Genomic DNA, 13,509 nt, shown 5'->3' with positions numbered 1-13,509 from the left:
GCTATGGGAAAAAAAAAACATTATTATTAGTCACTTATTTAGAACAACGAAAGAAAGGGCATAAACAGTGCATCGTAAGCATGGAAACCTTTGGATGTATATATATAATATATACACTCACCAGCCACTTTATTAGGTACACCATGCTAGTAACGGGTGGTCTTCTGCTGCTGTAGCCCATCTGCCTTCAGACGTACTGTGCGTTCAGAGATGCTCTTCTGCCTACCTTGGTTGTAACGGTTGGCTATTTGAGTCACTGTTGCCTTTCTATCAGCTCGAACCAGTCTGCCCATTCTCCTCTGACCTCTGGCATCAACAAGGCATTTCCGCCCAAAGAACTGCCGCTCACTGGATGTTTTTTCTTTTTCGGACCATTCTCTGTAAACCCTAGAGATGGTTGTGAGTGAAAATCCCAGTAGATCAGCAGTTTTTGAAATACTCAGACCAGCCCTTCTGGCACCAACAACCATGCCACGTTCAAAGGCACTCAAATCACCTTTCTTCCGCTTTCTTTCTGCTCGGTTTGAACTGCAGGAGATTGTCTTGACCATGTCTACATGCCTAAATGCACTGAGTTGCCGCCATGTGATTGGCTGATTAGAAAGTGGTAACGTGCAGTTGGACAGGTGTACCTAATAAAGTGGCCGGTGAGTATATATATATATATATATATATATATATATATATATATATATATATATATATATTCTGATAAAATAAAACACAATACGCTTTATATTATACCCTACAAATTTAATTCACCTTACCACAGAAAAAAACCTCTAAAATCTAAAATATGTCTCACTTCGCTGCAATCTGATGGCCACTGCCTGTTGTTAGGGAATATCTGTTTTTAGTAACAGATAAATTAGATAAATGCTATATGCAGGTGAGAATGGGAGAGGGTGTCAAATGTACCTGGCTTATACTTCTATGAGCCCCTCCTGCACCCCCCCCCCCTCCACACTCGTACCCGCTCATTGTCGGTGCATTTAACAGAGTCAGCAGCAATCAGGGAAGGAGGAGCAAGCGAGTGCTGATAGGTCGGTGCTCCCTTGCTCCTCCTGTTCAACCCATGTAATAGGGTCTTTACCCATACTTTGGATAAATAGAAGTTTTTTTAATGCCGTCTGTCCACATTGCACTGCAATCTCTCTTCCCTTTAGCCTCTCAGCAGTAAGTAGTTTAGTGCTTATAATCCTTTAATTTCTGTGATCCTGCTGCTGCTGTTTTTTATTTTCTGGTCACATGGCAACTTGCAGAGTCAAGGTATCAGTAGCCCCATATTATTATTATTATTATTAGTAGTAGTAGTAGTAGTAGTAGTAGTATTACATTAAAAAGACTGTTATCTTTCAAGGTATTTGGCGAAAAACCAACTCCAGAAGATGATTTGTGTTTTGTCGACATTGCATCTGATGAACTTCCGGAAGGTTATTACAAAAAATCTGAGGTAAGAATGAGTACTTATTATTTTTAGTTGGTTATAAATACTATTTTATTTTACATGATATACTTACTTCAGAATTACTATTATTTTGTGAGGAATTTATACTTTCTAGCCAGACCATTAGAATACAGATCGTAAAGTGTAACTGTCATGTCATCGTGGTGGCAGGATACGGTATCAAAATCCGGAGGTACATTCTGGACATGGAGTTCTTCTTGAAGCGTGGTTGACTGCATTGTATACACCGTTGCTTCTGGAAAAACTCAATCTCAGGCATGCACCTGCACCGACGCTGTAGCGGCAGGATTTGGATAGTGTATCCTGCTGCCACAATGACATGATAGTTACACTTTAATTTTAATTTAATCTTGCTTCAACTAAACTACGTATAATAATGTAATAACAATTTAAATGAAATTTAGGTTCTGATGGTATCTCCAAAATGTTTCTTATCTTAAAGAGGTGTGTCGGCAGAAATGTCATACTGTATAAGTAAAACCTAATAAGAAAGTTCACAATACCCCTAGAATGCATTAGTGTTTCCCCAGGATATCTTCTAAGGTCTCCCTAGTATACCTAACTACCACTGTTATTGAAGGACATAATATGTAAAGTAAAAGTTATTCCAACTTAGGCCATGTTCACACTATGTAAAAGCACGGCCATTGTTGCCATCTTTATAAGGAGTTGAACAATGCCTTATTTTCAATGGGATCCCCGCCGGAGCGTACACACATCGTACATGCTCCGGCCGGGATCCCATGAGGGGCCACAAAGAACTGACAACTGTCAGTTCACACAATGAAGTGAGCGTCTCCGGCCGCTTGCTTCACTGTGTGCTATGGGAGGTTCTGATGCGGGCACGTGCTGATGCGCCCGCATCAGAACCCTGCGGCCGGAAAGATCATCTGGCCGGTACTTAAGTACTGGCCAGGATGATCCGAGCGGAGACCGGCCGTTCCGTGACCCGGCCGGGGTCACGGAATGGCCGGTCTCATACGTTGTGTAAACATAGCCTAAAGGTATATATGCCATAGATGTAGTCATGTTGACTAGAGGTTTGCCCAACCAGCTGACTTTGGCAGGACAAGCTGACTGTCTAATGTACATTAAGGTCCTCTGCGATCCTTGACAGACTTTGTTAGGGGAGACAAGGATCAGGCATGATGGATTTCAACTGCCTGACTCTTGTTCTCAGAGAGATAGAGCTGTCTGAGAACCTATGAGCATTTGGCCATGTCATGCAGAGTATACATGTGTTTGGTAAGCTAGTGAGAGAGCTCTGTTATGAAGGTGGCCCAATGATATGAACCAGCACCCACCAATAAATTCACACCACCAAAAACATTAATCAAGTTGAAGTTCCCTTTAAAGCTGTCATCCAGGATATGAAAAGGCAAGTTGACTTTCTTGCAAAAACAGCATCAACCCTGTCCTCAGGTCGTATGTGGTATTACAACTCTGCTTCATTCAGTTTAATAGAACTGAGCTACAAAACCACACCCCAACTGAGGAGTAGTGCTGTTTCTGGAATAAAGCAGCCATGTTTTTGTAAGCTTGGATTTCCCTTTTAGTATGAGTACATTGCTCTACTGTTAATTGTAAAACATATACATCATTCGTCTTTAACGCAACTACAAATTTGTTTTGTCATCATATTTTTTTGTGCTGTCTACTCTATCATTAGGACCTCAGGACTTTCCGTTCAGAAAAAACTGCTCGAGGGCCATTACTGCAGGATTGGCAGGAAACCACCAAGCCCATTATGTGCTCTTATAAATTAGTAGCAGCTAAATTTGAAGTGTATGGATTTCAGTCAAGAGTAGAAAGCTTCATTCATAAGGTAAGTGTTTCATTGTTGTGTAGTAAACCCGACCGAATTAAATATTGTTAATGTGATTGTGGGTAACGTTAGAAAAGAAAATTATATAATTATCTGGGTAAGTAATGGAAAGGACCATGACTAATATAGAAGAGCTCGTTCACATAATGTTTGTGCTGTCCGTGGCACATATACATAAGCAAAATGTAAAAATGATATGCTGATTTATACAGTCACAGGCCCCATTGACATTAATGGCCTGAACGTAGCTAGGTAGTGACTCTGTTTAACACTTATTGTAAATATCTGTTAGGTTTATCTAGCATTGAAAGACTACTTTGCACCAGTCATCTCTTTATTTGTCAATATTTAAAGGGGTTATCCAGCGAAAACCTTTTTCTTTCAAATCAACTGGTGTCAGAAAGTTATATAGATTTGTAATTTACTTCTATTTAAAAATCTCAAGTCTCCCCATACTCATCAGCTGCTGTATGTCATGCAGGATAAGTTGTTTTCTTTTCAGTCTGACACAGTGCTCTCTGCTGCCTTCTCTGTCCAAGACAGGAACTGTCCAGAGCAGGAAAGGTTTTCTATGAGAATTTGCTGCTGCTCTGGACAGTTCCTGTCTCGGACAGGGGTGGCCACAAAAAGCACTGTGTCAGACTGAAAAGAAAACAACATTTCCTGCAGGACATACAGCAGCTGATAAGTATGGGAAGATTTTTAAATAGAAGTAAATTACAAATCTATATAACTTTCTGAAACCAGTTGATTTGAAAGAAAAAGATTTTTGCTGGATGACACCTTCAACAAATATAGTACTTTCAGGCTTTTGTTTCATAATGCATAATAATATCCAAACATAACAGGGACTATTTTTTTTATTGTTTAGAACATCAAAGACATTTTGCTTGCAGGCCACAGACAAGCTGTGGCTTGGATGGATGAATGGTATGGTAAGTACCTTACTTCTATATTACTGTAGTAGGATGCTTGGGGAAAGCATATAGTAAGTGCTGAACCTGGGGCTTCTTTAGTATAGAACAGGTTAATAGGGCTCTGTGTAGTATTATAGCACCAAAAATTTTGAAATAAATTCCTCATTAGAAGATAGTACATAAAGGGGGTATCCAAGCTTAAAAAAAATGGCCGCTTTCTTTCAAAAACTACACGACTCTTTCTGGAAGAAAGCAGCCATGTTTTCCTAAGCCTGGAGATATGCCCTTTAAGCCTTATGCAAAAGACCATAAGAATTTCTAACCATAATATGAAATATGGAACTGTAATGCACATGCCGTACTCGCTGACATTTTGGTATGCATTGCTTTTTTGAAATGCATTACTTTTTTTTATTTGTGATCTGTGTGATATGGATCCAAAATACAGTGAAGTGCATTATGCCTTATAAAAACCAGTGACTGCCATTCCGAAGGTCAGGAATAATATATATATATATATATATATATATATATATATATATATATATAAGAATATGGGTAATGTCTTCTCAAAATATGCAGGGCCCTGGAATATGCTGCTGTATATGCTGCCAGCGATTCAAATCTTGTTACTTTTTAGCAAGCCTATATGAAATGGGTATGACTGTAAATATACTGACCTGCAGAATAATGATGACATATCAGTATTACTGCAAAGTGAATGGCATACAAAAAACAAAAACCCTAGTTTTAGCCCACAAAGTTTGTTTTTTTCCCCCCTCTCTTTTGCAGTACATTTTGTAGTAAAATGAAGGGTCACATATTACTCGAGCAAATCCACGTGGATAAACTTCTGGCTTTTTTGTCTTTTCCTCTCGGTTTTCCTATTACCTTTTTAAATATGTCTAAACAATATGATTGTTTTTTATTTTTTTGAGAGCATTGTTTTGAGGCCACACATATGGTGATGTTGGGCCAGCTTAACAGATGAAGTAACAGTGTGTGGCCAGTGTTATTTAATTAGCATGCTTGTGTTTTCTCTTGGTGTGATTTTCCAATGGCAAGAATCACTATTCAGTCACTAATCCATCTGTTTAATGTTTCAAGACATAAGCCCCTGATTATTGTTCCCTAATGTAAGGTTCTGAATGTACATGTGATGATCATATGTTACATATGTTTACAGGCATGTCACTAGAAGATGTACGAAGTTTCGAGAAAAAGCTTCAGGAGGAAACAAACAGCAAAGTCAATTCTCAGAAAAAGAATGCAGGTGAGAGCAAATGTGTGTTATACAAGCCATGTCATAATAAAAATACTTCAAGAACATTCCCTTCTGAAAAAAAACTGTAACTAAAAGCCCTGAGGTTTTATTCAGAAATTTATCATTTTATGCAGTTTGCTATTTTTATCTTTTTATCTGCAAACTTTAAGTGACAATCATAATAAGAGAAACTAATAAAGGACCAAGTAATATCAAAATATAAAAATTTACCTTTAGGCATGGGCGTTCCTAGGATCAAAGAACATCAGAGTAATGGGCCTCACGGCATCTACTAACCCCCCACCCCCAACATGCCTTCAAGAGTAGCATTGCAATAAAAAACAAAAATCTTGTAAAACAAAGGCTTGAAGACAGAATTTCCATAAAACTACATAGGCCTAGCTATACCCCGTCTTAATATTACTTTATTTTTAAACCTGTTTCGAGATCACACATGAAGTGCATACTTACCTTCTGCACTGCTGTGTGATCCAGCATCTCTCTCTTGCTGCTGTATCTTCAGGCTGTTCACGCCTTCTCTGTCTGTCAATCATTCTGGAGAAGGCGGTAGCCTGAACATAGAGTGGCAGACGGAGGTGGACAAGACAGCCAGATTGAGGGATACCGGATCACATAGCAATGCAGAAGTTAAGTATACACTGCTTGTGTGATCTGGAAACTGACAGTATGCATATATTCATATCTATGCTGTCAGTTTCCCTTTGCCATCGGTTGCACATATCCTGTTTAGACAGGAAGATGTGCAACTAATAACGATAAACTTTAAAGCAGTCGATTATTGGGCATTTGCTAATCTCTGTCACTTTTACACAGGCTGATTATCAGCCAAAGGAGCATTTCTAGCAACCCTCCTGGCCGATAATTTACCCAATTAAAAGGCCTTTTACATCCAGTGACTCATGGGTGAGGTCTGTAGCACATGTTGTTGCCATTAGTGTACCACATGGTGGTAATGTTCTTACTAAGAATTCCCCAACTGTGCCCCCACTTACTATGCACATCCACTTCCACAAATGATGCCTCATGGTGTCCACACTGATTTATAATGCCCCTCATTGTGCCTTCATACCTGTAATTATGCCTCTTACACTCCTATGCAGATATATCACCTCAGAAGGGTCACAGAACGTCCGGTGTTGTACAATCTGTGAACATGGCCTAAAAATAGAGAAGGTCAAAATAAAAATCTAAAAACAAAAATTGGCGCTAATATGGCCACAACATATGTACATAGTTATTACAGTTAAAAAAAATACATTTCGAGCAAGTTCAACCAAAAAGGGAATGGATGAAGGAAAGGGGGCAGAACCTCTTTGGACTGCTAGACTAAGCTTAGGTTATTATATGGTCTATGGTTATTGCAGTTCACTACACTTGAATAGTGAGATCCCAGGCACTCTAAAATGCAGTCTAAGCAACATTATTAATATCTGTACAGAAATAACTGTCAATTACTCTTTAGGACTACCCACTGCACTCCTAACACTAAACCAAGAGTGGGCAGGGATTTAAATAAATAAATGACATGTTACATTGAATCATTACCACAGAACTATATTTCAATTTAACCCTGTAGGGTAGCTTTACACGTACCGGATCCGCAGATGATTTCACGCTGCGAGTTAGCAGCGAAATCCGCGGATCCGCTGCGTGTATGGGACCAAGCCCCTTTAACCCCCCCCACCGCCGGCCCGCAGCCCCAACCCGAGCATGCATTACCTGCTCGGCGACACAGCTGTGTGTCTCTCCCGGCTCCCCTCACTCTCCATCAGCCTATCAGCAGTGGGGAGTGAGGGGACCCAGTAGCGTCACACACAGCAACAGAATCCTCCACTCCACAACTGGGTCCACTGGGCGCAGGTCCAGGTAAAAAAAGCAAGGCAAAATAAAGTATTAAAAATGTATTAAAAAACGACCAGTACTTTATTTTGCCTTGCTTTTTTTACCTGGACCTGCGCCCAGTGGACCCAGTTGTGGAGTGGAGGATTGTGCTGCTGCATACTCACCTCAGTCTTTCAAACCTCTTTTCTGCTTCTGAGTTGGAGTTATCTAAGCATCACTTAACCAACCACTGTCTGATGTTGGACACCTTACACAGTTCTTGCTGAGACAAATTCCACTCAGAAGCATGAAGAAGTAATGGCAGGTGGGGGGCTAGATGATGTCACACTCAAAGCTGTCAAGTATCAGTGTGAGTCAGATTTTTTATATATCAAAGATTTTATATGCTTGGGCAAGTTCTTTAGCTCTTACGGAACGCGAGATACAGTTGATGTATATAGACATTTTTCAACCTATCCCAAATGATTACATACAAATGACATACCTTACGTGTGAGAAATATCAATTCATCTAGAATGTCACCAGGAAAACCATATCTACATTTATAGAATGTCCCAAAGTCGATGATAGATGTCCCTTATCTTACGGAGAGTCAAAAGCTCTAGAATATGTCTGACCTGTACTACCTTGCTTTTGTCAAACAAAATTCTGCAGACATTGATAAATGTGTCACACAATAATATCCCTAAGCGTCTTGAATTTCATTACTACCTGTGAAAAGTATCTCAGCTGTTTGATAGATTTAGATCCTTTTATGGCAATTTAACAACCACATTATCCATTGATAAATCTGGTCAATTGAATTTTATTTCTCAAAGACTCAAGAGCTAACTACATTGATTTTGAGGACATCCACTCAATTTAGTGTGGTCCAGGCAGCTCGTCTGTCTGATGTGGTGTGCAACTTGTCCGCTTCATTGTTCCTCAGAAGATAAGTAGCACCGGAGATGCCTGGCAACAACTCTCTGCCTATAGCAATAAACATTCACACTTGAGCTTTTATGTTTACAGGAGTTGGAGGAGATAGGCAACAGCTATTTATTTATGGATAGATTTATAGCAAAGAGGAATATCTAGCAGCACTGAAAATATGAGGTTTAGCCAGACCTTTCCAAAGCCTGCCTTTGCACTTGAAGAATTTCGAGAGGCATTGACTGCAATTTCACCTTTCACCTCTAGTCTATTTTATTAAATATTTATAATGCCCATGATGTAACAATTCTGGACTGTCATTTCTCAGAACTTTCTGTTATGGCATCCCTCTGTTATTGTGATTTATGAATACATTGACAATGTGGTGTTACCAATTTCCTTATCAAACAAATCTGTCTCTATGCAGTCTAATACTGTCAGCTTTGATTACACAGCATTAGTAAATGCATTGACGCAACCCCAACTGGTAAAACACAGTTGGTAATGTATCCATAAATTTATTGGAGGAATAACCATGGAATGGAACAACACAGATATCTAAGAAATTATGGCCCGTCTTTGTAGTTTTACAGACAATATAAGTATTTCCAAAAGCTGACAGGTCCTCTCCAAATGGGGTATTCTAGAGATTTATGCCCAAGTGGAAAATAAAATAACATTATAAATTAATAGGCAGCGATCGGCACTACTGATCTGCTAAAAGTTGTAGTGCGGGGATGGAGTCAAACTTCTTATATAGCATATATGGGATTTTTACTCTTATGAAGTACAATATTGGTAAATGATCAGTCAATATATGAAAGAGATGGATAAGAGGGGCTCACAGTTAAAAAATTCTTTATTTCCAAGTCCTAAAAACATAGGTGTACAGTTGTGCAGCATTTGGGGACGCCAGTATCTAGCTGATTGTGTTTGCTTTAACATACTGTACCTCCTCATTGCCCCAGTGCTGCCACTGTCATGGAGTTCCCAGTCCTGCAGTGCAGCACTTCCAGGTTCAGGGTTGGCACATACAGGCCCTATTCCACCAACAGATCTGACGACAGATTATCTGCCAAAGATTTGAAGCCAAACCCAGGAACCGACTATAATCAGAGAACAGGTCACAAAGGAAAGACTAGATTTCTCCTCTTTTCAAATCCACTCCTGGGTTTGGCTTCAAATCTTTGGCAGATAATCTGTCGTCAGATCTGTTGGTGGAATAGGGCCTTTACCCGCTTAGCTAGATAGTGGGCATAGTGGTGTCCTGCCTAAAGGCCCTATTCCACGTAACGAATGTCGTTCGTATTCGGACGATATCGGCCGCTACGAACGATAATCATCCTGTAGAATAGAGTTCAACGATCAGCCGACATCGTTCATGTGGGCTGATTGTTGCAGTCGCTTGTTTTTCAACATGTTGAAAAACAAGCGACTGATACAGCAACGATCTGATGCTGTCGCTCCGTTGAATAGGAGCATCGGCAGCAGATGCTGCTGTATCCTATGGGCTGCCCGGACGATCAGCGATCCTCTGAGCAGCCCCCTCCCCGCAGCTCCCCGCCGCCCCTCACGTACTCACCCGCTCGCTGCAGCCGCACTGAATAGCGGCGGCAGCGAGCGGGGAAAAAGGAGCAAACGAGCGCTGAGAGCGCTCGTTTGCTCCTCTTAACGACCGGTGGAATAGGGGCATCAGTCCTTGATCTGCTGAGGGATTGACAATTGGGGAATTGCCAACTTTGACTCTGGAACTGCTGGAACATAGACATCAGCAGTTAAGCATGGGTAAAACTAATCCCATGGCTTTATAAAGCTTCTCATGAGAATTATGGACATACTATTTTCATCTCCATAGTGTTCCATAGTAATAACTCTTCTTCTCTGATAGATCCCTTTTCAAGGGAACTGACAAAAGAAATTTGTGGCTGGGGTTATACACATACCTTTTGTAGTATGATACCTTCAGTATTCAGTCCAAAAATAGAGATGTCTTGTTACAAAAAGCCACAGTCTTAGACCAGTTTGACATGAACCTATTATAGACACATTTCCGCACCTGTCTAAGTACTTTGTGGCTGAAAAAATACAGATCCATATTCTAGATCTTTCATGATCTAATGTATACTAACCATGAAAAAAAATTATTGGGTTTTATACAGTCCGTAGTGACAGACACTAAACACTATATAGATAGAAATATATGGTTGTGTGAAAGAGGTCTTAGAGCCATAGCTTCTTGCCTGACCACATGGCTAATAAACCAAACAAGCAACATTATCATCATGGCATAAGCCTGGCAAAAAAATAGATTTACATCTACAGTGTATCTCCTGTTCTTCCCAGAAAAAAAAAACACAAGGAAGTACCGTAGTGTCTTGAAATACGGAATTATAGAACTTCCGCATACATTGTCATTTCGGGAATTTTTACCTAGGATCCTGAAAGTAAAACTTTCTCACGTCTCTTGTAGATTGTAGGTCTTCTAATCGAAGGTGTTCACAGCCCCGTTTCAAAAACATTCCTGGAATACAGTAAGAGATGATCCACCAAGGAGATTTCCCCTTTTCTTTCATAACATGCACTTATCAGGAGTGGTTTGTTCTAATGATCTCAGTGTTAACTAATACATAACATTATATACCCTTAACCTCTTTGGTTGATAGAGCTGTAAACAGGGTATTGAATCAAGCTCTTTGGATGCATGAAAACAGGTCTTTCCTTTTTGTTATCCGTTATGTTTTTTTTTTCTTCTTCGTATCTCTGTGATGCGCTAGTCTGTAAATTTTTCTTTTTAAATTGTCTCTCACCTGTTGCAGATCCAAAGAGTGAAAACTTACTGAACATTGGAGGAAAGCATTCAATTAACAGATCGACCTCTTGGAATAATGGAACAGAAGCATGTCCTACAACCAATGGAACTGCCGAATCCAAACCCCGACCAAGGCTGCCGTCAGCTCCAGAGTAATATTACCAGTTCCTGAGATCTTCGAAAGCAGGAAAGGACGTTAACTAAACAGGTCCTGGAAGATGTTACTGGAGTCTTCAGAACAAACCCTTTACTATATACTTGATGAGATGAGGAGGTCACCGATCTCTGTCATGTTTACCTTTGATTAGTGAGATGCAGTAAAAGGCTAAAAACTTGATCTTGTCCATGTACATTTGCAGCACACAACAAAAGCTGGTGAAATTACGAGAATGTAAAGGAAAATTCTGTCTACTGTAATGCAATGATATTTATAATACGATAATGTTTTAAAGCAGGAGAAGTGAAAAAGGCACAAGAACTTACACATTGAACACGTCACCACTCAGAAGTTGTGGACAAATCTTTTTAAACTGCAGATGAGAAATGACCTGTAAATATGTTTAATACATGTATATTCTTTATGTTGTACAGTGGAGGTATGCTGGCAATTGTATCCACTATTTTTCAAATACTTTTCTTTCTGACTTCTTCGGGAAACTAGAATAGAGCTGCAGTTAAATTATATATAGATGGCTCTTGTATAGATTCTGCAGTATGTGTACTAGAGATGAGCGAGTACTGCTCGATCGATTAGGTATTCGATCGAATAGTACACTATTCAAAATACTCGTATTCGATCAAGTATTTGACAAAAAATGCAGTAAAAATTTAATTCCCCTCCCACCATCCCTGGTGCTTTTTTTAACTAATAACTATGCAGGGGGTAGGACAGGCACTAGGATCACGCAGGCAGTGAAAGAAAAGCATCTACATTTATTGGCTGGCTAAACCATGTGACCTTTACAGTACATGAATAGTGGTTTTTAGATTCGTATTCAGATGCAACTTGGAGCTAGACAGGTAGACAGTGTGTAGCAGGGACAGTTAGGTGTTAGGTGATTTTAGGCAGGAGGGACCCCCAAAAGCCCTTGTTAGGGCTAAAATTATAGATGGCAGAGATTGATCACACATATATAGAGCTATTAAACCGGCTAGCAGCACATCAGTGTGTTCAGGCAAACAGCTGGAGCTCACTGTGAGTAATAGGATGCAGTGTATCTACTTGCTCAAAACTTCAGATATAGGGAATACAGCTGCATACTTAGTGTTTCATATATATATATATATATATATATATATATATATATATATATATAAAAATATATATATATATATATATACACACATATATATATATAATTTGGTAGTGCTGTTTTGTGTTCTGTGCATAACATTAACCATTGGAATGCCTGTTGCCTGAAGGCATTTAGAAAAAAAATCATATATAGGGTATATGGCTATATACTGAGAGTGTGAAAAAAAATATATTAATTTGGTAGTACAATTTTGCGTTCTGTGCATAACCATTGAAACGCCTGTTGCCTGCATTTCGAAAAAATCATAAATATTGGGTATAATGCATTTGGTACAGTATTTCAAACTTTAGAATATTTGATTACTCGCTCATCTCTAATGTGTACAAATAAAACTTTCAGCTTTCAGGTAACCCATACCCAACAGATCAAAGGCTGATCAGTGAGGAAATAGTAATACAAAGGCTTTATAGCTAAATGTGCAGTATCAAAAACCCAACTTGCCTGATAAGGAAACATCTTTCTTGCTGCCTCAACCATTAGGTCAGTCCCTGACAATTTGTCCCCGCCTCGCTGGCATCGATTGAAAGATCACCCCCTATATCTAAACAAAGGCAAATCTATCAATCACGGCCAGTGGGGTAAGGAGATGTTGCCAGGGACTGTTTCAATGAGGCATAGTTCAGGCAGCATGATAGTGATGACAAGTTCCCTTTAAACCTTGTAGAAGCCATATGGCATTTGGGTGACTTAGTAGAATTTTTTTCCTATAACTAAAACATTTGCGTCAATATAGAAAAAAAAAGTCACACTACCATTATTGAGATAGCGGCATAGTGAGTTACAATGATGTAATGATATGGGTGACACAATTTATAAAAGGGCTGATTTTTCTTTTTAATGCATTTTGTACGATAATGTAAAGATGTATTCCTGACCTGGCTGTTGTTGATTTATCTATTGATGGGGCAGACTGTTAATTCTAAAGATCTTTGGGAAAGTGGTGTATCTCACTTCTTACTGTTCTGTCCACTATTATTATTTCTACTTTCTTGTTCTTGAAATTCTATTCTACAGCCTATCCAATATAATGAAACATCTCCAGAAGATCACCTGTTTAAAAAGTCCACTCCCTTATCCACACCAGAATTTCAGTCCACCATTCATTTTGCATGATGGCCATTTTATTTAAGAAGAC

At 39.4% G+C, this 13,509-nt stretch overlaps 1 protein-coding gene across 1 annotated transcript in view; it reads left to right on the top strand.

Annotated features, from left to right (window-relative positions):
* The window catches only part of LOC138769569 (cytoplasmic phosphatidylinositol transfer protein 1-like), a 108,153-nt gene extending 95,780 nt beyond the window's left edge, over nt 1-12,373 (top strand). The window contains exons 6-10 of the mRNA XM_069948132.1: nt 1,361-1,453; nt 3,138-3,293; nt 4,165-4,228; nt 5,397-5,483; nt 11,066-12,373. Of these exons, the coding sequence (XP_069804233.1) occupies nt 1,361-1,453; nt 3,138-3,293; nt 4,165-4,228; nt 5,397-5,483; nt 11,066-11,214 (549 nt within the window). The 3' untranslated portion in view covers nt 11,215-12,373. The remainder of the gene's footprint in view (nt 1-1,360; nt 1,454-3,137; nt 3,294-4,164; nt 4,229-5,396; nt 5,484-11,065) is intronic.
* Nucleotides 12,374-13,509: the final 1,136 nt, after the last annotated feature.

This window comes from Dendropsophus ebraccatus, chromosome 12 (assembly GCF_027789765.1).
Source record: "Dendropsophus ebraccatus isolate aDenEbr1 chromosome 12, aDenEbr1.pat, whole genome shotgun sequence".
NCBI classification, from domain to species: Eukaryota; Metazoa; Chordata; class Amphibia; order Anura; family Hylidae; genus Dendropsophus; species Dendropsophus ebraccatus.
Note: the sequence above shows the minus strand (reverse complement) of the source record. Positions and strands in the feature narration are given on the sequence as shown.